The sequence below is a fragment of the Salvia hispanica genome, chromosome 4 (genome assembly GCF_029641045.1).
Source record: "Salvia hispanica isolate PSC_SH4W2 chromosome 4, Shi_PSC_v1, whole genome shotgun sequence".
NCBI lineage: Eukaryota > Viridiplantae > Streptophyta > Magnoliopsida > Lamiales > Lamiaceae > Salvia > Salvia hispanica.
In genome coordinates this window covers 19747348-19774007 of record NC_142695.1, presented here as the reverse complement: position 1 = coordinate 19774007, position 26660 = coordinate 19747348, and the positions used below count along the sequence as shown (strand labels likewise).

General features: G+C 35.3%; 5 protein-coding genes across 10 annotated transcripts; 3 read left to right on the top strand and 2 right to left on the bottom strand.

Moving 5' to 3' along the window:
• Positions 1–422: 422 nt before the first annotated feature.
• On the top strand, positions 423–3205 carry LOC125195773 (Restriction endonuclease, type II-like superfamily protein). 2 transcript variants are annotated; one of them, XR_016137553.1, is made up of 4 exons: positions 423–712; positions 1277–1330; positions 1573–2654; positions 2951–3205. XR_016137553.1 is itself a non-coding variant. In XM_089069588.1 (3 exons), exons 1-3 carry the CDS (start codon positions 703–705, stop codon positions 2517–2519), a joined length of 1011 nt encoding a protein of 336 aa, XP_088925714.1. In that variant the 5' UTR covers positions 423–702; the 3' UTR covers positions 2520–2722. The 2 variants fall into 2 exon arrangements, 1 of the variants encoding a protein (XP_088925714.1); XM_089069588.1 differs by lacking the exon at positions 2951–3205 and having other exon boundaries at positions 1573–2722.
• A 155-nt stretch (positions 3206–3360) lies between these two features.
• Positions 3361–5838, top strand: TIC21 (translocon at inner membrane of chloroplasts 21). The gene is made up of 4 exons (XM_048093997.2): positions 3361–3742; positions 4171–4428; positions 5166–5369; positions 5539–5838. Exons 1-4 carry the CDS (start codon positions 3467–3469, stop codon positions 5650–5652), a joined length of 852 nt encoding a protein of 283 aa, XP_047949954.1. The 5' UTR covers positions 3361–3466; the 3' UTR covers positions 5653–5838.
• Positions 5839–6096: 258 nt separating this feature from the next.
• On the bottom strand, positions 6097–8561 carry LOC125195874 (PRKR-interacting protein). The gene is made up of 2 exons (XM_048094144.1): positions 8117–8561; positions 6097–6603 (listed from the first exon to the last, which is right to left on the bottom strand). The coding sequence occupies exons 1-2, from the start codon at positions 8375–8377 to the stop codon at positions 6337–6339; spliced, it is 528 nt and encodes a 175-aa protein (XP_047950101.1). The 5' UTR covers positions 8378–8561; the 3' UTR covers positions 6097–6336.
• Positions 8562–8670: 109 nt separating this feature from the next.
• On the top strand, positions 8671–15090 carry EMB2804 (tubulin folding cofactor B). 5 transcript variants are annotated; one of them, XM_048094141.2, is made up of 11 exons: positions 8671–8807; positions 9267–9395; positions 10188–10339; positions 10819–10937; positions 11636–11694; positions 12058–12099; positions 12938–13071; positions 13646–13715; positions 13865–13941; positions 14550–14618; positions 14751–15090. In XM_048094141.2, the coding sequence occupies exons 2-11, from the start codon at positions 9297–9299 to the stop codon at positions 14803–14805; spliced, it is 876 nt and encodes a 291-aa protein (XP_047950098.1). In that variant the 5' UTR covers positions 8671–8807; positions 9267–9296; the 3' UTR covers positions 14806–15090. The 5 variants fall into 5 exon arrangements, with proteins under 5 accessions (XP_047950098.1, XP_047950096.1, XP_047950100.1 ...); XM_048094139.2 differs by having other exon boundaries at positions 14748–15090; XM_048094140.2 differs by lacking the exon at positions 8671–8807 and adding an exon at positions 8843–8979 and having other exon boundaries at positions 14748–15090.
• Positions 15091–15626: 536 nt separating this feature from the next.
• Positions 15627–18194, bottom strand: LOC125193221 (cinnamyl alcohol dehydrogenase 1-like). Its single transcript, XM_048090983.2, has 5 exons — positions 18019–18194; positions 17765–17878; positions 16891–17118; positions 16386–16825; positions 15627–16001 (listed from the first exon to the last, which is right to left on the bottom strand). The coding sequence occupies exons 1-5, from the start codon at positions 18105–18107 to the stop codon at positions 15799–15801; spliced, it is 1074 nt and encodes a 357-aa protein (XP_047946940.1). The 5' UTR covers positions 18108–18194; the 3' UTR covers positions 15627–15798.
• Positions 18195–26660: the final 8466 nt, after the last annotated feature.

The window sequence follows — 26660 nt, the reverse complement described above, 5'->3', positions numbered from 1 at the left end:
TATGACTACAAACTCTTAACCAAGCCAATTGGTGTTGGGATTGTTTAAGGATTTTTTTAAATAATGTATTTTCTGTGATAATTCCTTTATTGATAAAAAAAATAAGCATGTGTGTAAGAATATGAAGTAACACATCATTCGTAGATAATTTTCATTCTTTAATTTGTACATCTAGAAGTTTAAGCGTTTAGTTTTAAGTGTTAAAATAAATTTTTTAAAATGAGATAATAACTAATAAGTAACTTTCAAACAAGTAATACTCCATTAAGTAAAAATATATTTTCATAAACATAATTTAAAAATATTCTTATTATACCAATTCATCCTCATTTTTCAGCCACTTAGACTAAGGGAGTTAAGCCCTTAAATAAATAGGATATCTAAGCCCAAACGCAAAGCCCAAATCTTTTTCTTCCCTTCTCTTTCCTACCCCTCAAGCAAAGAGTAAACCATCAAACATCGCATCTCCTCCCATTTCTTCGCATTTGCCGGAGTTTAACGCCGCCGTTGCTGCGTCTCCTTTTTTATAGACCTTCTACCTCCCGCCTCCACTGGAAGCAGCTCGAAGGAGTAGCAGCGCCGACTTAAGCAGGAGCAGCTGCCGCTGTCTTCCGCCGCCACGGACCACCAGTCACCGGAGGCGGCCGCTGCGCCTCAAGCCTAATTTCTGCGCAGCTCTCTGTATTAGATACATGACGCTACATGCGAATTGGTCGGTTTCTCACTCTTATACTGTTAAACCCTTCCTAAACCCTGCTCTCCGACTGCCTCAATATACCTGCTTATTATGTGTAATTTGTTAAAATTAATTTTGATTTTATTCTCTCTCATAATTGCAATGCCGAGCATGTTAATTTTTCGTTTGTGCTTGCTTGATTTTTACTTATTTTATCCTCAGATTACATGTCTCGGAATTTAGATTTTCAAGTGGTTTGCATGATGAGCATTCTTTTTGGCATTACGAACATTTTTTTTCATATTTGGAATCTTGGATACGGATGTAGATTAGTTTAAGCAGCTATGCAAGACAACTGTTTGATGAATTACGTATTCGAGTTATTACCTTGACTATGCATAAGTCATGATGATATGGAGTAGGAGTATTATTTTTTGGGGCTTGACATGTTTTCATATTTCACTGACTATATTGAGATAAAATTGAAATCAATGAGCTTATATTTGCACTAACTAGATACTCAAACTTTACAGTATTTTGTTCTTCGATGTGGTCTCATTAATGAACTGAGCAAGTACTATTCTACGCCTTGTTTTTCAGTTAGTGGTCGCCAAGATAGCAAAGCTACTTGCTCTGATGGTGGTGCACGTTTGAGTAAGGTTTCATGCACTCTCATGGTTTTTATTGCTTATCCCAGGTCTATGCTGCACTGACGAATATTTTTCTTGGATATACACTCTAATCATAGATATGGATGTTCGTTTTCTTTATTTACGTTTAGTGGAATCTTTCATTTTAATCATTTTCTATGCATCTTTGTGATTTGGGAGATGCGTTAAATATAGGTTATTCGGTGGAGTGATGGATACTAATATCTTCAAATTTATTTTGTGCAGTGAATAATTTGAGAAAATGTATTTCTTCTGTTGGATATTCTGAATTTAACAAGGATATATGCAACTTTGAGAAGGTTCCAGTTTCATTTTTCCACGGAAACTTGAGGAGGTACAGTGGTAATTCGAGTCTTGAAAGTTTTTCTAGTAACACTCATGATGTTCTTCAATCTAAAGGACTTCAGCATTGGTTCAAGAATTGGCAACACTTGAGAAAGAATAAACTAACAGCAAGTACTTTTGCTTTGGCAATTGGTTTCTGGCCTCGTGGACGGGCTAGATTATGGCTAGAGAAACTTGGAACAATCGAGCCATTCTCAGGTAATTTAGCAACTTGTTGGAGCAACATTAAGGAAGAGGTGGCGCTTGAACAATATAAGCTGTTAACTGGAAATACAGTATTGTATCCTGAATTCCAAGTGTATGGAGAGAAGAACCCTGCCGATAATTGGCTTGCTGCTTCACCCGATGGAGCTATTGACAGTTACATATATGAATTGCCCAGCCATGGGGTTCTTGAAATTAAATGCCCATTCTTCGGTGGTGACATGAGCAAAGCAGAGCCATGGAAACGAGTGCCACTGCATTATATCCCCCAAGCTCAAGGCTTGATGGAGATATTGGATCGAGATTGGATGGACATGTATGTCTGGACAGTCAATGGCAGCAGTTTGCTTAGGATACACCGCAATTTGGAATATTGGGACACTATGAAGATAGCACTGTCTGATTTCTGGTGGAAGCATGTCCAACCAGCACAAGAGATTTGCAGTAGAACAGTGATCACAAATCCACTGATTGAACTAAGGTCATTGAGACCATCCCCTAAGCATGAATTACATCGTCGCATTGTGTATGAGAGCAAACTCATTGTCGACAACTCCGAGCTCTTGTGGTGGGAGAAGTTGAAAGGAAAACAAAATTGTGGTGAGTTTGTTCGTTTTCCATAACAAAGGCACGAAGCTGCTAACTGTATCTAGTTTGATGTGAAGTAATCAGTTGGTGGATTTCGACTGATGTGTCACGCCCATCCTAAATTTAGTGATGCTCTCATATGAACTGAAACAACAGGAAAGTTAAACAATGTAAGATCTGAGTTTTTCCTTAATTTCCTTATTTATATTGTACAGTTGGAGTAGTTTATTTATTTCAATATTATTTCTTACAACAATTTTGAGGTTGTGTTGGCGTGTAGTAAAATCAATGTACTCATAATGCTAATGAAAAGCCAAATAATTTTTGTTTTCTTTCTTAGCAATATGGTTGAAAAATTAAGTAGTAGCAACTCTTTTTGAGTTAAGTTATGAATATCATCAAATCGTGTTTCTGCAATTTTTCATTATAATTTTTTATATTGACCAGGTGTAATTTTGTTTTACAGTGGCTGCAGAATACTCTTAACTTGGAATTAGAGCAGATTAAGATTGGCTGCGTTTGCAGTGCACTGATAGATTCTTGAGCTCAATGCGCCAACGACTGCCTCTTAAGGAGTAGTATTACATTAGTTTTGCACGCAATACTTAAATTTGGGATACATCATGTCAAAAGGAATTCGCGATATTAGCGTGTAAAATGGTGAAATGAATACTAAGAAATTGGACTGACTTGAATATATTTTTTTATCATTTAAAATATTGATGAACATTTTATATCTATACATATGAAACAGTGATGAAACATCTAATTTATCAAATTTCAAATATTATTATAAATTATATTTATACACTACATTGGTTTTATTTAAGCACGCCGAGGGCGAGAACGACGAATTTAAAAATATGAAAAAGTTAATTGAAATTCACGGGATCCTTTTCTAAATTTATGTTGCCCAAAGAGGCGAAAACTATAAGCTTGGCATTCCGGGAGCTTTAGTAGTATAGTACCTCATAGATAAGCTATGCAAACTCTTCTTCTGCCGGCAGCTCGCTCCGGCCTCGCACCTCCGCCCTTCAAGGCGGCGGTGACATGTAATGTCTCCCGTCATTTTCTCCGATTCAACACCTCCCCCTTTCCTCAATCATCTCTTTCTTCGTTGAAGTTTCTCCAGAGTTTATCCCCACCTTACATAATTCTCAATAATCACAGTGCCAAAACCCTAGCTTCCGCTCCCACTCCCACTGCTGCTGCCTATACTTCTCCAAGTGATGAATCTGAAAAAGCCAAACTCGCTCAGGTCTCTCTCTTTCCGTTTCTATGTGTTAATGTGGATTGGAGTTGTGCGACTATGGAATTTCCGGGTTGAGAGTTTCCAGTTTCCAGTTTCCAGTTTCGAGTGATATGATCTGAATCTAGGGTTTAGGGGTTTTCCCCTTTCAGTCGCACACTTGTACTTATTGCTATTTGACAATCGCAACCTAGAATTTCATCTTATTTTTATTTGGGCTGAATTAGTTCATTATTTAATGTTCTTTTAAGAACATTGCACGTTTCTTAATTCAAAAATGAAAACATTTAGCATAACAATTCCCTGAAATAGAAAACATTCCACTAAGTAATGCAGATCAGAAATTGGTTCCCGTGGAGTGATTTGGTGTCATTGGATTAAACCTGAACCTTTGATATTCCCGCCTGAGCTTCTATTTTTGAAATGCCTGTTTTCAGGTTTCGAAGAGATTAGAGAAAACTTCAAGGTACTTCAAGAGATTGGGAAGCTTTGGATTTTGGGGGCAACTGGTTTGCACAGTTGTGGCAGCTGTTATCCTTTCATTTTCTGTTGTCATTACTGGGAAAATCACATCACCTCCTACCTTTTATGCAACTGCTGGTGGTATTGCTGCTGCCTTCATTTCTGTGTTTTGGTCATTTGGGTATATTCGATTATCTGATAGACTTCGGAAGACAGCCACTGATCCTTCAAAGGTAATGATTAACAAATGTTTAGTGTATTTGTAGCACTAAAATGTTTTTCTTAATGTGTTTTTGTTAGCACCAAGTTTTTTATGTATTCAGATAACTGCTTTCGTATTAAGTCTTAATCTGCAATAAATGGTGGAACCACCACTATCTTGACTCTGTTGGTTTGGAAGATGTGGTATATGGTAAATAGGGCAGATAATTCTAAGAAAAATGATTATTTACTGTAAAACCTCTCGGGCTGAGTAAGGGTAGAGACTTGAGAATCAGAAGTTCCTTTATTGTAAAATCTCTCTGTCAAACACATAGATACTCCATTGTGAGGTATACAGGCCAGATATAGACCAAGAATAGGACCCTAGGGGCAGAAGTTGCTTATATAAGACATACTTACACAACCAGACTTTCTAACAAGGCGAATCCCTTTTTTTTTGTAAGTAGTGGATGTTGGTGAGTGTTTTCATGTCCTTGGAGTAATTTCACCACGCCCACTAATACGGAGCATAAATTGAGGCAGAGCTAAGTAATTTACGTGTATTCTGGGAATTCTGTTAATTGTGTTTGATTGCTAACTGAAAATTCAATCACTAAAACACACCTAGTACTTGCCCATTTAAGTCGTCATGTACTGATATAATAAGTGTGTAGTTGAGGCAATATCTCATTACATTTGTACAAGCACTGTATCTTGATTGCAAGTTCTGTATTGTTATGATGGTTTGACACATGTCATTTGCTTTCAGGCGCCTCCTCGTGCTGATGTTGTGAGAAGTCTGCAAAACGGCATAGGCATAAATGTCTTGGGCATAGGTGCTGCTATACTTGGCATGCAAGCGACAGTAGGCCTGTTGGTGGCTAAAGCTCTTACCACTTCAGCTACTCCTTATTATCAGGGCATTGCCCCTGGGAACAGCCCGGTTCTTGCCTTGGATGTGTTCTTGGTGCAGGTATCCTTTGTAACTAACTCCATATTCTCATTTACCACTACATATTTGCCCCTCTTCTCTACTTGGTGTTCTTCATTTGGATAGTGTTAGCATTTTAATCAGGGTGAAAGTTCTCAATCGTAGTAGCTTCTTTCCAGTTATATAACCATGTTTTGTGCTCTATTTGTAGGCATCTGCAAACACCATTATGTCACATTTTATCGGACTAGTATGCTCGCTGGAGCTATTGCGCTCCGTCACCTTGCCATCTTCAGAAACTGTTCTCATCCCAAAGATTGCCTAACTTGGATCAACTGTTGGGTGATAAAGCACATGAAACGGGCTTCCTGCAATCAATTGGTTGCTTGAACTTAGAAAAGAGATTGTTATTGACTATATTCGTGTATTTGCGGACTCTTTGAATGCAATTTATGTTTTTTGTTGCGGAGTTTCAAAAATAAAGTCATCCGCACTTGGAGTATTGCAATTATTAACCGAGTCAACTAATCATAATTGATGTTTGGTCAATCAACATTTTATAAAACCCAGCAAACTATGGAAAAAGGAGAAAAACTATTAATTCATTGAGTGGTACCAAATTTAAATCGTTTTTTGCAATTCTCTTATCAGTCTTACTTAGGAGAGACAGAGAGACGTCGCGAGGTCTTGAGCTCCCTGCTGCAAAATATCTCAAGTGTAGTATCCAGTAACTCACTACAAAGTGGAGCTGATCACAAGTCAGTCAAACTAAAAGAATAGCCATTATCCCATTTGATTGCAATGATAATGACCTAAACCACATACAAGTTGATTTTCCTCATTCAAGTTTAAACAGATTCAAGTTTAGTCAACTAGAAAGTAAATTTTGAACGTTTGGTCGATCTTCACTATGTCCAGCTTCTGTATCTAACACTTTAATGCCAATTATGCCATCATGCATAAACCAGAGATTGAGAATACGAGAACAAGACAGCAGTTCAATCGCCTCTTAAGCTTCCTTGTTGTCTGAGTCTCCACCTTCATCTGAAGATTGTTCCTTCTGATGCTCGTCACCACCAGCATCCGTTTTGCACTTTTTGTCTTTCTTCTTCAGCTTTTTCTTCAGACGTTTCAAGCGTTTTTTGGCTGTACGCTCCTCAGCAGCTTTTAATCTTTCCTCCCTCCTCTGGGCGAATTCGGTTATCTGTTTCCTTTTCTGGAAGTCTGCATCCATTCTTGCAAGCCGATCTTGTTCTTTCCGTCTCATTTGACGATACTGTCACCATTAATAACCCCATGAAAAGTTAGTAAAACTTCCATACAAAGGAAGTGAAGCCAGCCACATTATCATGTAAATGGAAAAGTCTTCATGAACTATTATCAAGAGACTCGAGAAAGGATTGGTTCTGAGGAGCCAAAGACACAAACTCAAAACCTAACAAATGAATGGGCCAAATGGATGCTTGCTAGCCTGACAATGAAAGAGGTATATAATATGCAATTGGAAAAACAGTGATTCTTACACCAACTCATATTAGAAGGTTACGTGATATACAAAAATGAAGCAGATAAATCAATGCGAATGAGATTAATCCATGCTATGCAGCTTGAGATTAATAAATGCAAAAGCATAAGGGATAACAGATGAATACTAATCTCAGCATGAAGTTGGACGAACATGTCGGTAGAGTTTAAAAAAAACATATAGAACATGTAATATCTTCATGATAGTGGATTTTTATTTCCCAAATACGAACACAACCCATATTATTAATTAACAACCAGAACTTCAGAAGTAAGCTTATTGAATTGAACAAAACACAAAGTCACACATCATAAAGTAACTTTCACTCTTCTACAGTGGATCCCTCACCCTTATGGTATAAGTAAAAAAACACGCCATGTTTCCTGTAACTTCATCTCCTGCTGTCAATACTTTATCTTTCTACCCAGTTTTTATTTGTCAATTTCATTAAGAACCAAATGATAAATAGTCTTGTATCGCTACATATTTAATCTGGACTTGTTTCATGACGTATCAACACAATGGTAGAATAAAATTCCTGATTTGGGTTGCTACTAAGCAGTACTACTAATATAAACTCTGTGGTCAAGTGTATATCAAACTAATGGCTGATTTAAATGCTAAAACTAATGAATATTAGTGCTAGTAAATAAATCATGTAATGTTACATTCTGAAGGGTCTTCAAAAGCTCTCTCAGTTACTGTTCCCAACCAATGTTAAAACCAGAATCAAGTAAAATGAACAGGTCTGACACCTGAGGTACCGAACTACCAAGTCAATAACCAATTATTCATGTATAGGCCAGATTCTTAGTCAAGACAGAGAGACACATGCTTTTATAAGTATGCCACAAGACTTTCCTTAATAAACTTAAACTACGCCACGGCGATATACTTCCAAATGTGGCAAACAAAACCCCCAAATATTTATCATCTCATCTCATGCCTAAGTAAGTCACCCCCTCAGACCCTACTCATACCGCCAAGTAATACATAAAAAAGATCGACAAGAATTATCACAGCACATAACTTCCACGAATCATTTTCAACATGTCCAGTCCTAAATTGAAGAAAGAAACATTCTGACTAGTGTTTGGTAGTTGGCACAGAGATTCATCCATACGAGTTTATTTTAAAAAATTCAAACTTTTCTAAGTCTAATAGATGGTAAAAACTAAGAACATTCTCCAAGTGACGCACATCAATCAACGTTTACAACAATTCAGTTTGCAAACATTTCATTGAAACAAGAAGCAAGCAATACCTGATGGAAATCACCAGAACCTGAACCGGCTGAACTGCCGGAGGTGTTGCTGACACGAACAGGAACGCATTCAATAATGCGCCGGAGCTTAACTTCAAGGTCCTCATCCTCGGGGTTGGCTGCAGGCGGCGTATATTCTACCAGAGCTGAGGACGAAGATGACGGAGGACGTGGTGGCAGAGCGGCAGGTGCTCTGTCCGCCGCCACAACCATCTGCAAATCACCGGCGGCGGCGGAAGTCGGCCTTCCCGACGATGTCATTTGCGATTTTTTCTGCAAAACCCCTCAACCCTAGGGTTTGGAATTTCGGGTTTTTGTAGTAATTCGACGGCGAGATTTGTGGTTTCAAATTAAATCAATGGATTGGTACAGGAGCTGCTGAAATTGATCGAATCTAACCTAGAATTATGGGAAGCTGGAGCATTTCAATTTATTGAGGCTGCACAGTGCACAGACGCATTGTATTTTAAATTTTCATTTTACTCTCGATGCAAATAAAATTTCTATTCATTATAAAAAAAGAGAATATTTAAAATATAATTTTTTAAATATTACGAAAACGAAAAGGTTAAGAAGAGAATAAAAGGGAAACACATAAATATTTGGAAACCTCGTGACGATCTACAATTCTGAGAACCAGGCATCGTTCTTCTCCTCTCATAAGAGTAGGCGCTTGCTTCAATCGCTGCAGGTCTGATTTTGAATCTGTTGATCTTCTGTTTTCAGTTTTTGAGAACAACCGCATTTCTTTTCCGGTGGATCAGTTGAAACTGATGTGAGAGAAGAGCAAGTGAATATCAATCCTTAATTCGATTTTTTTGCCGAATGCGTGTTTTCCACTTACTCCTGAACAGCTGAACTAGGTGTTGTCCGAATCTTCTTCTTAATCTTATTGCAGTTTCTGCAATTCAGTGTTGTGTATGAAACTTGAACAATTTGCTTATAAGGCTTAGCAGTAGTGGAGAAACAGGCATTCTGTTATCAGTAGTGTACTGATGGATATATAATGTTGTTTGTGAATGCTCATCTTAGTTTGAATTAGCTACTAAGATTTAGGGCAATTTTCGTTCAAAGTCCCAATGTGCTAAGCCAGTCCGACTCTATTTGCTACCTCTACATCAAGGATTCTGTTGTTTTGCTTGTCAAGCAGGGCCGATAAGCTAAGTGAGCGCTGAAGAATATGGATAAGTTACAAGTTCAAGGAGATGAGTCGGTTCTTTTACGCGTCACCCACTCCAACATCAAGAGTTTTGCTTCTGATGTTCGATTCTCTTTACAGGTATGCGAATCGTACCACCATTTTTTGTTTATATCTGGCTGATGTTTGATTTTTCATTTATTTATGTGGCAAACTTGTGATTTGCACTAATCAACAATACTTTGAATGAATTGTATTATTGATAAATGATAACCTTATGTACTGATAATGAGAGTTTGGAGGATAGTTCTCTGTATTTAGATATCCCGGAATATGTTCAAAACCTGACTGCTAGATACTCCATCCGTCCACCATTAGGAGTCCCATTTCTTTCTGGCGCTAGTTTTAAGAAATGTTAAGAAAAATGGGTGGAAGAAAGTTAGTGGAATAGGGTCCCACTTGTATATATTAGTCTAAAATGATATGTGAGTGGAATGAGTTAGTGGAATGTGGGGCTTCTTACCATTTATAGTTATAATGAACCGGGACTTTTATTCGCGGACGGACCAAAATGAAAAACGGGACTCCTATCCGCGGACGGGGGGACTACTAAATAATCAGTATTAGTATCTTCCCTGCTCTGCATATTGAGGGGGGTTTAGATATGGGAATGTCTGGAATTGGCACAAGGAAGTGATCCCTGATTGCTTAATCTATTTGATACTAGTGCTGGGACTTGAGATTTATTCTACATGCTGTAGAAGTTTTCATGGAAGCTATATTTACGAAATATTAAGTGAACTTTAATCAAAATCATGCCTGAAATTGTATGCATAATGCACCAGTGTCCTAATCAAGAAATCAAGAAACTTGATAACCAAATAGCTTATTCATAAGTGCTTGTTGCATAATTCTTTTCATCTTTTTTATCAGATGACTGTAGAAGCTGTAAAAGATAAACTATGGAAAAAGTGCGGCACTTCTGTTGAGTCAATGTGCCTCGAGCTTTATGATGATACAGGTGCTAAAGTTTCAGATCTAGCTGATAACACGAGACCCCTTGGTTTCTATTCTCCACAAGATGGGTAATTTAGATATTCTATTTAGTATTCTTCATTTGTTTAAGGTTTCTAGACAATTCTGGTGGTTGTTTTTACATTTTTAATCAATTTGTTTTTTTATTGTTGGAACTCTTAGTATTGGTATATTATTTGGAATATTTGCTTATATGTGTCGTTTTGATAGTTCACCGACCTATGGTCACTGTAAAGAAATAATGACATAAGGAAAACAAGATTAATAAGCTTTGAATTGTAGTTGTAAATAAGTTGATTAAATTGTTAACAGAATTTTGCACCAAATGAACCCCTATGTTTATCATACTTCGCAACCTACTCAAAATCTGCTGTATCTAAGGTTTTATAGCTTAAATTCCTTGTTCAGTATCCTTGTTGGCTTCGTTATTCTTTTCGTATTAATTTTCAATGACTGTAAACTTTATTTCCATTAGATATTTATTTTGGGTACCACACTCATTCTGATACTGGATTATTTGCTTTCTTAGTTTCCGGCTTCATGTCATTGATCTTGATCCTTCATCAGTTACGTCTGGTGGTTGGCTGGAAGATACTTCCCTTGTGGAGAAATACAAAATTTCTGATGAAGCATATAACAAACTTGATGGTATGCCATATGCCTTGTCATTGTTTCAATCTCTCCTCCATAATGTAATATTTTTAGCTCGGAGGTGACTTGTTTGTCTTCTCATGAATGTCCAAACTATTTTTGAAAATGACTTACTCCAATGGAGAAGACGTTAGTCATCAGGGCAACACGACAAGCTGTGAAATGGGTAAAATTTTGTTAGAGAAATGAAGCGAAGAAGGATCGTATGTATATGTCAGACACTTTTTTAAACGAAAATGGATATGTAGTTGGATAAATAAATGGTACGATGAAGGCCTGGGCCACTAGGCCAGAATGCACATGATTCAAAGCTCAATACTCTTCTCAACTGTCAAACCGCAAAGGACCATTATATGATAATTGATAGTATTGCATACAATCATAAAGGAAATCATAAAGGGAACTAAGGATGGATAGCATGCAGGATCCTCCACTTCGTGTAACAGTCTCATCCGCTCCACTCCAACATAACCGCACCCCCATCTTTATTATTCCTTGTTGCTGACATTGACACCCACTCAAATTGTGCAGCTTCTTCTCTAATCTTAATTTGTCAAATTTTATTTCACATTTTGTGCAATATAACAATTTTCTGCATTCAATTTTAAGTTCCATGTTATGGATATCACAGTTTTAATTAATACTATATCTTAATGTTGTGGGGTCAGAGAGAATTGAACTATTATTTATTTCAGGCACTTACAAAAAGTTCAAGGAAAGAATGGGAGTTCAACATTCAAATCTGGAGTCTAAAGTATGTTCTGTGTATTATTCTATCTACTTGCACTTTACGCTTACTTGTCGAGATTCTTTGCGCACGGTATTCCTCTAATTGGTTTAGGGTCATTTTCCTTCATGACAAATAAATTACTAGTATAATATTGCTCTTTAATGATCATGATTGAGTTGGCTTTATAGATTATTTTATGAATTTTGACCTTCATAAAAACTTATGAGACAGACTCTTCTGTATAAGACTACATAACTTTTATATTCACTATTACTACTTACAACACTTCTTATCTTGTAAAATATTATGGCTAAACAGTAGCTCTTATCTCTTTGCACTCTGTATTATTTTCTTGTTCTTAATTCTAGTTTCATTTATTGTTTACAGATTTCAGACAACTACATGGAGGACCTATGTGCAAACATAAAGGTTTGCTTTGCACCTTGACTCTTCATACCTTCTTTGTGTCACAATAGTTGTAATCTTGTAAAAACTTGCATATGGAATATCTAATTGCAAGTCACCTGTGGGCAGTTGTCATACTTTTCTTGTTAACATAAGCCTAATGTGGGCTATATCTGGACGAAACTTCTTCAAAGGCTGAACTGAACTTGGATCCAATTCTTTTTTAGTACTCCTTCCGTCCTAGCCTAAGCGAAGCGTTTCATTTTTGCACGTGTTTTGGAAAAATGATAGTAATAAATAGTTAAAGTGGAGAGAAAGTAAAGTAAGAAAGATACAATTATTCTCTTTCTTACTTTACTTTCTCTCCACTTTAACTATTTATCATTTTTCCAAAACACATGCATAAATGTCTTGCTTATGTTTGGTTCATGAGATTGAACATCACTACTTAATCCCATGTGGATAATCATATGATAATGAGTCATAGTGACCCCCTCCAACTAAAAAAATCTCAACTTAATCCTAGATTAATAATCATATGATTATGAGTCATAGCAACTGAACGACACCTAAGAGAATGATGTGTGGCATGCTTTCTTATGGTTTAATCCAAATTATGAATCCAATAGATCAACCTTCTATCTTATTTAATACACATAAACTTTTTCTTCTTCTCACTCTTCAGATAATTTTGACACTTCTATTATAAGTTATTATCCAAATTTTTTATTTTTAAATGTGCCCTTGTCAATTACACACAGCGTATTTTTCTGGATTCCGATGAGAATATTAGATGACCACAAGCTGCACGATGCTAACTCTTTTGGTCTATTCTTCCTTTTTTTTCCATCAAACAAAGTAGGTGGGAGATAGATGCCAAGTTGAAGTAGGGGAGAAACGAGGCATTGTCAAATTTGTGGGTCAGGCAGAAACACTTGCACCTGGTTTTTGGGTTGGGATCCAGTATGATGAACCTCTGGGGAAACACGATGGCATGTGCGTGATTCTCAACTTCGTGTGATTTTCTACAATAGCATCTATGATATTTTATTAATGAAGCAGTAAACACTTGATGGACTGAGATTTATAGTGGGTAAAATATATTTAGAAAGAAAAGCCTGTCACGGAATTAATCGTAGCTATGATTTTCACAACATCATTGTGCTTGTCTTGAAAGTAAGCTTTGGAATTTGAGTTGTTTATTATATTGTGCTTTGTTTCGGACGTTCTTCATATCCGGAGTTATATTTTATGTTTGAGTCGTTGACAAGATCCTATGGATTTAGATGAGGTTGATAATATCATAAAATACATAACATTCTGTTACAAGACTCTTGCAAATCAGAAGTTTATTTCATTCAGTGACCATGCATGTGATTGAGTTTTATTCATGGGTCAGGTTTTGGGTATGACATGGAAGTGGTGTTTTCTGACAATGAATAGGTGTAATTCTGGGTGTAGTGATTTCTTAATAAGTTTTGCCGATGTGTATTAGGTGGTTATTGGGAAGCTCTGGTATAGCTTGAGGATGTTTTGCACATTTAAACATGTCCATTTTTTTTGTTTGCAGGGTGAAAGGAAAGCGCTATTTTGAATGCCCTCCTCTTTGTGGGGGAATGGTCAGACCAGATAAAGTACAGGTTTGTTCTTAACTACTACTACTAAATTTGGTTTCCTTGCATTCTTATTACGGTAAATAACTGCTTCTTTGTAATTATAGCTCAAGGGGGTTGTGATTGTGTTAAATAAAATCATTTGAGTTGGGTATAATTTGTCATGGGTTATGTAGAGAGGTCTTGGAGACAATGTTGTCAAAGCAGAATGGCGGTCCATGGCGGTTCGCCCGAAAAATGCCACAGCGTATCGGTATGGCGGGATATGGCGGTCATTAATTAAATATATAAAATAATATTTATTTAGGGGCATGTTAGGGTGCCACCACCCCTTAAAATAACACCATACCACCATTCCTAGCCAATCATTTGTACACGTGGACGAATAATAAGCTGCCACGTGGTAAAAAAAAAAATCTGAAAAAGATGGCCAGCAATTTGTTGCTCTTTATACAACAAATTTTCTTGTCCAGCAATATCCGACACACTATACAACAATCTATAGATTGCCGTGTAGTGTTTGTAATATTGCTGTGTAGCGTTTATATATTGCTGTATAAGTGGTGTCACGGTGCCACTTTAAAAGGGTTGTCATTTTAACACAAACCTATTTATATATTCATATGTAATTCAAAAAATTAGAAAATAATAAAAATATAACATTAAAAACTCTAAAAATATGTAATAAAGCATAAAATAGAAAGCAATTATATAAAAGTCTAGTAATTAAAGTCTTTAGTTCAAGAGTTGGAGAAACTTAAAGTTTTGCAATGTTAGTCACCTGTGAGGTTGATTGTTTTCCTCTGCTGCATATTCTTATTCACCATCCTTGTTTTTTTTTTTTCATTTTGCGATGTTTAGGTTGGGGACTTCCCGGAACGAGATCCTTTCGAAGAAGATGAAATCTAAGTTGAGGAAAACTATAAAAAGGTATGCCAAAGTTTCTTGCGATGTTTGAATTCATATCCACCACTGTAGGAATATTTTGTTCGGTTTTGAATTCATATCCACCACTGCTGCATATTCTTATTCACCATCCTTGTTTTTTTTTTCATTTAGTAGCATTGAGTCAGCGCAGCTTTTGTTTTGTGGGGATAATGAGAGGGTTGTTGCTTGAAGACGATTTCAAATGTGTCATATCATATCAACTTTGTTTTCATATGATTAAGTAGTACTATAACTTAATTTTCTAAAGAGAGAAAATGATGCAGCTAGTTTTTCATGTTAATCTAAAGGTATGCCAGAGCTTTTGTTCGTGAGCTATGTTGGCGTCTAACACTGTTAAATGTTGCATGTTGTTTTGCCTATAAATATCGAAATGTGTAAAGATAAATGACAACATATCGTTGTTACATGTGATAAGAGTATTATTTACTTATAATAGATTAGTACTTCTATCTTATTTGGGTTCTAAATGTAAACCATTGATAATACAGGCGACTCGCAACAATCCTTTACTTATTAACACAAATGCACAACACCCAAATATAAACAAACGTGAAAAGATAAAGCTATGTTTTAATTGGTCTACAAGAAGGGGTCCTTAATTCTAAATTCAATATATGAGCCCAGCCCAACAATTGATAATCAGTTTGATTAATTAGATAAAATTATATTTTATAAATTAAATATGATTAAAATTTATGAATATTATTTTGATAAGTGTGTCTCAATACTTTATGTTAAGATAATGCTATAAGATTATTATCTTTACACATGGGCATTTGTCTTAGTCTTCTCAATATTATTCGCTCTATTATTTTACTTTTTTTTTACTTTAACTATTTCATAATTTTTTCAAAACGAGGGCAAAAAAGAAGTGACTCAGCTATGAGGGAACGAAGATAGTATTCCATAAATATTAACCTTCTTAATTGTCAGGAAAATCACACCAAGACACCAACTAAGTAAATATTCTATCAAGTCAAAGCGAGAGACTATTCTCAAATATCAATATACTAGTATATATATAAATTGTTTGCCAATTGCCACCTTCAACAATCTCACCAATTCTTATCTTAGACACAAAATATGAAACTGTAATAAATCCCAAATAGTATGACAGAAAACAACAACCTTATCAACAAATGAACTCAAAGCCATATATGTTTCACTGCTCAAGTGTGCTTCCTGCAACGTCAACTACAAATCTGTATCGAACATCCTTCTTTTCAAGCCTCTCAAAGGCAGTGTTGATGTAATCCATCTTCACCGTTTCAATTGTGGAAGAAAGTTTCTTATCCTTGCAGAACTCCAGCAATTCCTCCAGCTCCTTCATGCTACCAACGAAGCTTCCCACGATACTCTTCCTCCCTAAATTGAATCGAATCATATCATCAATGCATTACTTAAGACGTGTGTCATGTGAAAGTAGTAGCAGACTTATTTGAAAAATAATCTGAGATATAGATCAACTTTGTTTGATTATGACATTAGAGAAAGGTAGGTGATGGATGTTTATATGATAGCCAACTTCCTGGTCATGAAAGTTATTACTTAATCAACAACAACAAATCGACTCATTCGAGTAAATATTTCAAGATTCATATGGTTACTCCATGCATTATTTCCATTCGTAGATTAGTAAACCTTCATTGGATGGATGCACCATACATCCGGATGCACACAATCTTTCACCAACATTTTCTAGTATAAACTAAAAAGCATAAATAGACAAAGTGGGTTGATGAAACTCACCAAGCATGATCATTGGACTGACAAACTGTAAAGGGGTATTGATAACTCCCATCAAGATCAGCTTGCCGTCAATTTTCAGTAGAGAGAGGTAAGGCTCCAATGGGTGGCTCACAGGGATTGTGTCGATTATGTAGTCTAGTGAGTCAGCAGCTTCTTGCATCCGAGCAGCATCCGAGCTCACCAAGTAGTCGTCAGCACCTAGGTGATCCAACGCCTCTTCCCTCTTTCTTTCAGAAGAGCTGATAACCGTGACATGGTGGCCCATGGCCTTGGCAATAATAACTCCCATATGTCCGACCCCTCCAAGCCCCAAGATACCGCCTCTTAGGCCGCTCTGTTTTAGCCCAAAATGGTTGAGGGGACTGTACACAGTCACTCCTGCACATAGCAGTGGTGCAGCCTGCTCCGGTGCCATTCCATCAGGGATTTTCACCACAAACCTGTGAAACGAAGCAATCAGAGACAAACAAGATCATCCAATAAAACTAGTTGGAACCATGCTTACTTCTGATCAACAACCATAGCACTAGCAAAACCCCCTTGAGTTGGCTTGCCGTCGATGTAAACATCGTTGTAGGTCCAAATCCTCTTGTTGCAGTATTGCTCAATGTCTGCCTTGCATGGGCGACAGCTGCCACAACACCCGACGATGCAGCCAACTCCAACCACATCACCAGCCCTGAATTTGGTCACATTGGACCCTACCTCAACCACCTCACCAATCACTTCATGCCTATGAAGTAACAAAAGAGAAGTAGTCTTAAAGTTTGGAACAACAACAAACCATGATATGCTGACCAACATTTCTTGGACAAAATAAATTATACTCTTTGCCAACTCAATCTGGTCAGTATTCTATCAAACTATTAAGAGTCAGCCAGGTTTTAGATGTTCAATACACAATTAGCAACATCAAACATCAAATAACAGCAGAAGATACAAAAAGAAAAGAACATGATTTGACTCCACAAAATTTACCAAAATGAAAGAAGTTTAATCCTTTTAAGTGAATTAGACCCTTACACCTGTTCTAGCACATTTAGACAAGACCATAACTTCATAAGCAAACCAATGTGTGAATTTGTTAGTGAATGCTCATTCATCCAAAAAATGGAGAGAAGGTGATAGACAATGAAATGGAACTCAATTCTTTCTACCTGAATCCATCAATCTTCAATTCAAAATTAATTGCCCCTAAATCAAATGAATATTCTAAGGCAGCCTCTTCACACATACACATACGCACTCCATTAAAACACAGTAGAAAATCAGGAACTATAAGAAAACACACATCAGAACAGAACACCAAAGCTCAGCTTTAAAGAAAACGCAGTCACACACACACACACACACAGAAGAGAGAGAGAGAGAGGATATACCCAGGAACCATAGGGTAATTGGACATGCCGAGGTCATTCTTAGTCTGGTGAATATCAGTGTGGCAAATCCCACAGCACATTACCTTCAAATAAACATCTCCAGGCCCTGTATTTCTGCACATGCATCATTTTTTCCCCATCAAAAACCAATCTTTTCAAACAAAACAAACTAAAGTAAGTAACTAAGTAAGCATCGGAGAGAGAACATGCACTGATCATCAATAAAGCCCTATAAAAAGTAATTCTTGAAATACCTGAGAGTGTATGTATAGGGCGCGAGAACACCTGAAGGGTCTCTTGCAGCCCAGCCCACTGTCTTTCTTTCTACTTCCAAACTGCCCATGATTTTCTAACTATTAAACGATTAAAACTTCAAAATTTCAAGATTTTTCAAGAATGCTGTCAGCCTGTGAAAGTGGGAAATAGAGACGTATATATATAGTGACACGAGAATGGCTAAAATGGTAGAATTAGGACAGTATTAAAATAGTGTCATCAATAAGTGGGAATAGTGGGATTTGCTAAAATATTGACTTGAAATTTATAATTTATGATTATACCATTACTTTTAAAATCGTACTCCCTATATATTTAATCTTAAGATTATTTTGTATGGCAGGGTGGGTAAGAGTTACTCTCCGATGTTAATGAATGCGTTTCATTTTCTGCATTCATTTTGGTAAAATGATTATTAATCTATATTTTTTCTCTCTTCATTTATTTTTTCTCCATTTTAACCATTTATTACTTCAATTATTCTTTTTAAAAACGAGTGCAGAAGATGAAACATCTTTATTAACATGAAACGAAGGGAGTACTTCACTATAAAAATGTTGAATATAATACATATAGGAAATGATATGCTATACATGTTATACAAGAGCATCTCCACCGGTGGACGTCCCGGTCGGACGTCGCGGAAGTCCGACCGGACGTCCGCCATTGTGAAGGTTTAGGTCGGACACGGACGTCCCGTGAGGACGTCGGATATCCTCGCGACGTCCGACCAGACGTCCGCCATTGTGGCGTCAGTCGGACGTCCGAGTTAAAATTTAATTTAATTTTTTTTTATTAATTTTTTTAAAACTCTATAAATACGGTCGGACGAGGAGGAGTGAGAGCCGAGGGTTGTATTTCTCGACATTTTATGATTATGTAATTTTTAACTTAATTATGTTTTTTTTAAGTATTATGTAATTTTTTTTAATGAAGTATTCGAATTTTCCCGTATTCCGTGTCGATATTTTAATTCCGTAAATTTTAATTCCGTAAATTGAGTAATTGTGAATTTATTTTATTGCGGGAAGTCCTAGTGGAAGTCCTGCATTGTGCAGTGGGATGAGAAGTCCTAGTGACGTGGCAGGAGGTTTTTGTGGGAAGTCCTAGTGGAAGTTCTAGTGGGAAGTCCGCCACCGGAGATGCTCTAAGCTCCTTATGTGAGCACCTCTCATTTCACGCACGTTTCGATTTATATACTCCCTCCGTCCACGAAAAATAGGACACATTGTGAATGGCATAGATTTTAATGTGGAATTAGTAAAGTAAGAGGGAAGTAGTGTTAGTGAAATGTGAGGTCCATATTATTAGTAAGAGAGAAGGGAAAAAATACTAAGAGAGAAGTAGTATCAGTGGAATGTGGGGTCCATATTATTAGTAAGAGAAAAGAGAAAAAGTAAGAGAGTAGGGGTGAGAAAATAAACCGAAAAGCGAATATCCAAACCGATCCAAACCGAAATTTTGAAATTCGGTTCGATTTTTTCAATTTTCGGTTCGGTTCGGTTTTAAAAATTCTAAAATTTCGATTTTTCGGTACGGTTTGGTTGGGGCGGAAAAAAATACCAAAAAACTGAAAAACCGAATTATATTTTAAATATAATATTATACTATATATTTATTCTATTAATTTAATGATTATATCATGTATCTAATATATATTCTTTTAATATATTTTATATAATATGCATTATATATATTTTATTAATTTCATATAATATATAGTATTATATTCTATTAGTATATATAAAATAAAATATTATATTACTCCATTTTTTTTTTCTTCTGTTTTTCGGTTTTTTTGAAAATTTCGGTTTTTTCAATTTTGTTCGGTTTTTGATGTTTGATTTTCGGTTTTTCGGTTCGATTTGGATTTTGAACTAAATTCGGTTTTTCGATTTTGGTTCGGTCTGGGCAAAAAACCGAACCGAAACCCGAATGCTCACCCCTATGTGAGAGAAGTTGTTCAAAACTTTCATTTTTTAAAAATGCTCTATTTTTCGTGGACAACTAAAAATGGCAAATTTGCTCATTTTTCGTGGACGGAGGGAGTATTTAATTTGATACAACTATAATAAAAAATGTTATTGAAGCTCTGTCCACGAAATAATGTTCACATTTGCTATTTTGGTCCGTCTACAAAATAACGTCCACATTTGACTTTTTCCATTTTCAGTAAGTGGACCTCATTTCCACTAACTCATTACATATTTATAAAACTAATATATAAAATGAGACCCGTGTTCTATGAACTATTTTCAACTCACTTTCTTTCACGTTTTTTAAAACTCGTGCAAAGTCAAAATTGGACTTTAATTTATTGACAAAGGAAGTAGAGTATAAAATTTAAGTTTAGGGTATTTTTTGAGATTTTTAAGATTTGTCATAGATTCCTTAATTGCCATTACTGCACACATTAATCATATAAATCTGATTCATTGCGCAATCTAAGCGGTTGATCATCCAAATCAAATAACTCTAGTTTGGTCTTAGTTTAAAAAAATGAGCTTTGATATGCTCCATTCCCTAATAGTAGTGTAAAAAAATAACCAAATCTTAACCAAATAACCAAACACTGTTATTTTTACATTGATTTAGTTATAAAACATAGGTCATTTTTAACTAGTTTTAGTTGATACGAGTTCATACCCCTCGTATGAACTAAATCGGTTTTAAAATAACCTAATAGGTATAAGAAAATGACTTTTGTGTTTTAAACTCGTCCTTCCATTTTTTATCTAATGGTTGACGTATGGTCTTTAGTTGTGAATTAAAACTTAGTTAAGTTTTGATCAATACCTTGAGTTATAATTAAATTATAACTAAGCCTTATTTGATAACTACACCATTAGAGATCATTGGATTTAAAGATATAACGGTCCCAAATAGTGTCATGTATTAATATGAAAATATTATTTTAATATACTAGGGTATCAATTTCTTTATTATGCATGGTATTTTTCGTCATTCTCGTGTTGTCAACATATTATACTAAATATATCAACTCAATGACATAAATATGAAAATAATTAAATTAACATTTCACATATATTATATTGAGACGATATATATATATCATGTTGGCATTGAATTGATTATAGAAATATATGAAAATTCAAATTTAAACTTTATCATTTTAACATAAGCAATTAGATATAATTATAATCCTTACCAAATTACCTTTTGTACTCACCACCATCCAAGCTAAGATGACATATTTCTTGTTCGGCACGAGATTTTATGAGTTTTTGGTTAATGTGTTTAATTTTAGATGAAAATATGAGTGTAAGTATTAAATCGAATGAGAAAGACAAATGAATATTTTAATTAGAGAAAGAAAAAATTGTTGGATATATTAGTTGTTTAGAGAAATTTTCTTTATTATTTTAAAAAATAGAAAAATATCATCTTATTTGAGACAAACTAAAAAGGAAAACATTTAATCTTAGGTGACATTATTATTTTCAAAAAAGAAAATTGCTTATTACCGATATCAACACAAATGCATTTATATGAGTTGATATACGTAAGTCTTCTATTAACATTTATAACATGGTAAACAGAAGACATACGTATGTCACGTTTCGACATCGGTAACGTAGGTTATTGACATAGTTGTCAGTTATGATAGTTGTCCACCTAAGAGGACCCCTATGGGACAATTATTTTCCTAGTAGAATCCTAAATATATATAGAGTATATATTACACTTTGAAAATTATAATAACATACTTACATTGAAATTTTAAAATAGTGATTTAATGTGTTTAACTTAAGAATCCTGAATATATATAGATTATATATTACACTTTGAAAATTATAATAACATACTTACATTGAAATTTGAAAATAGTGATTTAATGTGCTTAACTTTTACCTATGTATTTAGCCCTACAACATTCAGTTCAATGTAAAATTAATGAGTTGGTTTACCGTTTATAGAATGATAGCCAAAAATCTTTAAATATGAATGATAACCAACTAATAGAATAGCCTAATTGGTATGAAAATATCATGATAGCCTTAAAATCTGGTGGATTAAATTTTCGGCCGGAGCTGTCTAACCCAATTTTCTATGGATCTGCAAAGAGATTATTCTACAAAATAAATAAAATCTCATTGAACAAGCATGTAATGTGTCACTATTAATTTTAAGTCAATTAAATATATTCAAGGTTTGATTCCGTTTTGTAGATATTTTTGTGCTGAACAATTAAATTTAAATGAATTTATTATGACAATCATCGAGCCTTTGAACGTTTAATTGATAAGACAGTTAGCAAATGTTTGTCGATAACATATCAGTTGAGTGACGTTTTTAATTTGCATTATATCCATGTAAGAAAAGACACTTGTTGCTTTTGTAAACACACACTCTCTCGCTTAAAGTATCCACATTTTTTTTTTACAGAAAATGAGCTTAAAAGAGATCGATTTGGTATTAAGCTTAGACAAATGAGTATTCTACCACTTGGCTTTTCATAATTTTGAGGGAACACCGTGTTTAATTTGATCTGCCAATACGAGTGGCATATGATTTCAGAAGAAGTTAGACGTAGTGAAGTAAGTATTTAGAAAAATATAGTTGAATACTTTTAATAAAGAAAGAGGGATGAAATATTTACTTTTAAGTATAGAAAGTAGACATCTTAGTGAGATAAACTAAAATGGAAAAATGAATATCTTGAAAATGGATCAAAGGGAATAACTAATTACTGTTACAAGTATTTAGGGTTTTCTTGTAATGAATTATTAGAGTATCTACAATACTGGAACAGTCACGCGATTCAACCACAAAAAATACTTGTCCGCCTAGTCATCACAGCCATGTCCCAGCCACATAAAACTTGTCCAATCACGTCACGGCCACGCCTCACATTTTTTTAATCGTTGGTATATTTTAATTGGACTAGAACAAAATTAAATTGGACAAAAATAAATAGAACGGAATGGAATGAAAAAACATATTGGGAATAGATATTTTATAGATAAAAATAAAAAAATAAAAAAATTAAAGAAAGTATCGCGACAGCGGATGCGTGGCTCACAATAGACCGCCGCGACACCACCGTCTCGCTGCCGCCCGCCACCAGGCTTCGTCGGGTACTCGGCTGTCCTCCATGTGCCGCGGGTCTCCTCCGGCTTGCAATAGACCGCCGCGGCTGCGCTGCACAACAGGGCGGCCGTCGTAGTTGGTCTATTGTGAACACTCTTACTAGTACAAGCAATTGGTAAGACAATCCACGATAAGGCCGCAAATTATGCTGCCATAACTTTATTGCAGCTTGTAAAATAATCCAACCGCCGCAAATATTCTTACTATTTTCAAACATAAAATTTTAACAATTTAAATATATGTATATATGCGTATGCATACAATATTTTAATATTACATGATTTACAAAAATCTATATTTAATTTTATAATATTAAGTTGAATATTATATTGTTGTAATATCTTGAATTTTTACTTATTTTTCACGAGAATTTGATTTAATTAACAGTAAATAGTTTAATAATAATATTTTTATTTGTCATAGATCAGTAAATAATTAAATTGTTAAAAATTTGAACAGATTTATATAAACAGCTATATAGGAGTAGTATCCTAAAAGAATAGAAGTTTTAATATCTATTTTGATACAAAATTTTGTTTAGCAAGTAGTACTCATTTTGATACAAATATAATACTACTCCCCAAATAGTAGTTTGGTATTCTTTCATGATATTATCCCCAAATAGAGATGTCAACTGGGCCGTGCCAGCCCGGCCCAGGCCTGGTATGGGCCGGCACAGGCCCGACCCACCAGTGAAATGAAGCGGGTCTGGGCTGGGCTCGCCAGTTGAGATGGGCTCCAATTGGGCCATTTTATAAACCCAGGCCCGGTCTAGGCCCAAGACCATCCGAAGCCCAACCCAGACCTAGGATCACCCCGGGCCCGGGCCCATCAGAGGCTCACCTTCTATAATTAGTTTTTTTAAATGTAATTAGGTGATTAATAACTAATAATAGTATATTTTTCTATTTATGCATATTATCTTGTGCACGAGACATGTTAATTTTTTCTATATCATTCCAATATTTTGGATGTCTCCGAATTAACTCAAACAGTAATAGTTTAATATTAACATAAGTTTCCAACTAAATTATGAATGAAACATTCAATCTTGATTACATCTAATTTTTTTTATAGTTTTTTTTATCCAAGACGTAAAAAAGATGATTCTGAAGTTTAACATTAAGAATATTACGTATTCAAACCTTAATATATGATGATAATTATAGAATTCTTTAAATTTGTTAGTTAGTTCATATACTTGTAGCTTTAAAAATACAACGTGAACCTATATGTCATCATCTAGTAACAAAATTAACAATATTGGTTATTTCTTTAGTTATACACTTATATTTAAATAGAATAATGAACATTAAAAATATTGTTGATACAAAGTCAATAAATGAACTTAAACACATTATTAAATTTAGATTTAGTTATTGAGATATAAAAATACAAGTTATATGTTTTATTTTTGCATATAATACATTTAAGATATCTTTAAAATACTTAAACAAAAAATTCAAACAGAGTCCAGCCCAGCCTGGGCCGGGCTTAGCAAAATTAGAAAAAGCCCGGCCCAGCCCGCCTCAGACATGGGCCTGAGCCGAGCTACGCCGGCCCGACCCACTTAACATCTCTACGACCCCAAATAATTTATAAGTAAATGTAAATGTATCTATTTTGCAATATAAGATCTCAAACATATTATTTAATCAAACACTAATGGTATGAATATCTTTACACACCAGACAATTGGATGGAAATAATTCACCAATTGATCTATCTATTTTTCAACATTGATTTTAAAGTATATTAATAAATTATTAAAATAAAATATTAATGTCATTAGGACTTCTTTTACAAACCAAATAATTGGATGAGGACAATTCACTACTTCAGTATTTTTGTGATATTAGATCTCAAAAGAAGTATATTATAAAAATTTCTTTATTAAAGAGCTAATGTTATTAGGATTTTTTACAAACCAAATAGTTGGATAAGAATATTTTACAGCGTAATATATCTATTGTTGTGATAAATAAGGCAATTGTGAATCGAGAAACAAAAGAACGTAAATAGACACAAAATTTACGTGGTTCATCAACGCTGTGTTGGCTACGTCCACGGGCAAGAACGGAGAACAAATTGTATTATGACTGCGGTTTTCAGATACAGATTGGATCTGATTGGATTTCAGATCACAGAATTATGTGCTCTACTCCCATATATATAGGTACATATGAGACGGACTGGGCCCAGGAAACATAATCCTATCCCAAATACGAAACCTAATCCTATACAAATTCAAGGCATACTAACAAATCTCCACCTTGAATTGAATTCTCCCTTCTTCCAAATTCATCATCATAATACCAGACGAATAAACTTCTCCATTCTTGCCTCAGATTTTCCCTCCACGGGCAACTAACAGCTCATGACATTAAGCAAGTCCAAACAATGTTGGAACTTGCTCTGTGGGACTGACTTGGTGAACATATCAGCAGGATTATCAGCAGTACCTATTTTTTTCACCTCAATTCTCTTCTCATCTCTTAGAAAATGATACCTGAAGAGCCCTATGATGGTGTGTCTAGAAGCTAATGATGGTTAGTGAAGCGTGTTCTTAAAAAATACTGAAGAAAACCCTCGGTCCAAGAAATCCGCTAGACACTGGGTCTAGGAACTCAGAGAACCTTGAGCTACCTGTCGTCGGGCACACAATCACTTACTTAACTCCCTCTTCAAAAACCCTCAACCCGTTTAGCTAAAAGAAACTAGTACGTGGAAGTAGGGATCGATTCCACAGAGATGAATGCGCAAGTAAACATGTTCAAAGACTTGGGGACTATTTTTGTCTTCGCTGCTGCCACGCAATTTTAGGGTTGAGTTTTTTTTTTTATCCTAGACTTGGTAATTGAAATATGCTACTCTAACAACTAGATCTAGGCAGAAACTTAAAAACATGCATATAAACCGGAACAAGCGAGACAATTACTAGATCGTAAGAACTATTTCCTAAATTAACCTAGGCCAGGAAAAACAACTGAAGGTGGGGACCATTTTCTGAAAAGGTAGAGTACGGTTGAAAAGCTGCAAAATAACTAACTAAAGGACTAACTAACAACGACATCATCTTCTCCAACATTTGGCATGAAACAACCAGTAAAAACAGAGCGAAAACGTAAATCGAAACGAAGCAGATAGAATTAAAAGCAACAAAACCGAAGAACAGTTAAAACTAAGGCAGATCTACGGCTACTAGACGAAGCAATGTAAAAACGAAAGAAGAAAATCAAAGATCCATGCACAACTCAGTTCCCCTGTTCAGATCTACACTTCGGATGCTAAATCCACTCCGGATCCAAGCATCCGAGACAAACACCGATCAAAATCATCTCCATAACTGCAGATTCGCCGATTCACCATAGATTAACAACAACAACCACAGATCAACTCATATTTCCCAGATCAAGTACACAAAACATCCAAAGCAGAGAATAACAATCAACCTCCGAAACAAAAGCTCAAAACATAGAATCAACGTAAATCAACACAAAATCAACAC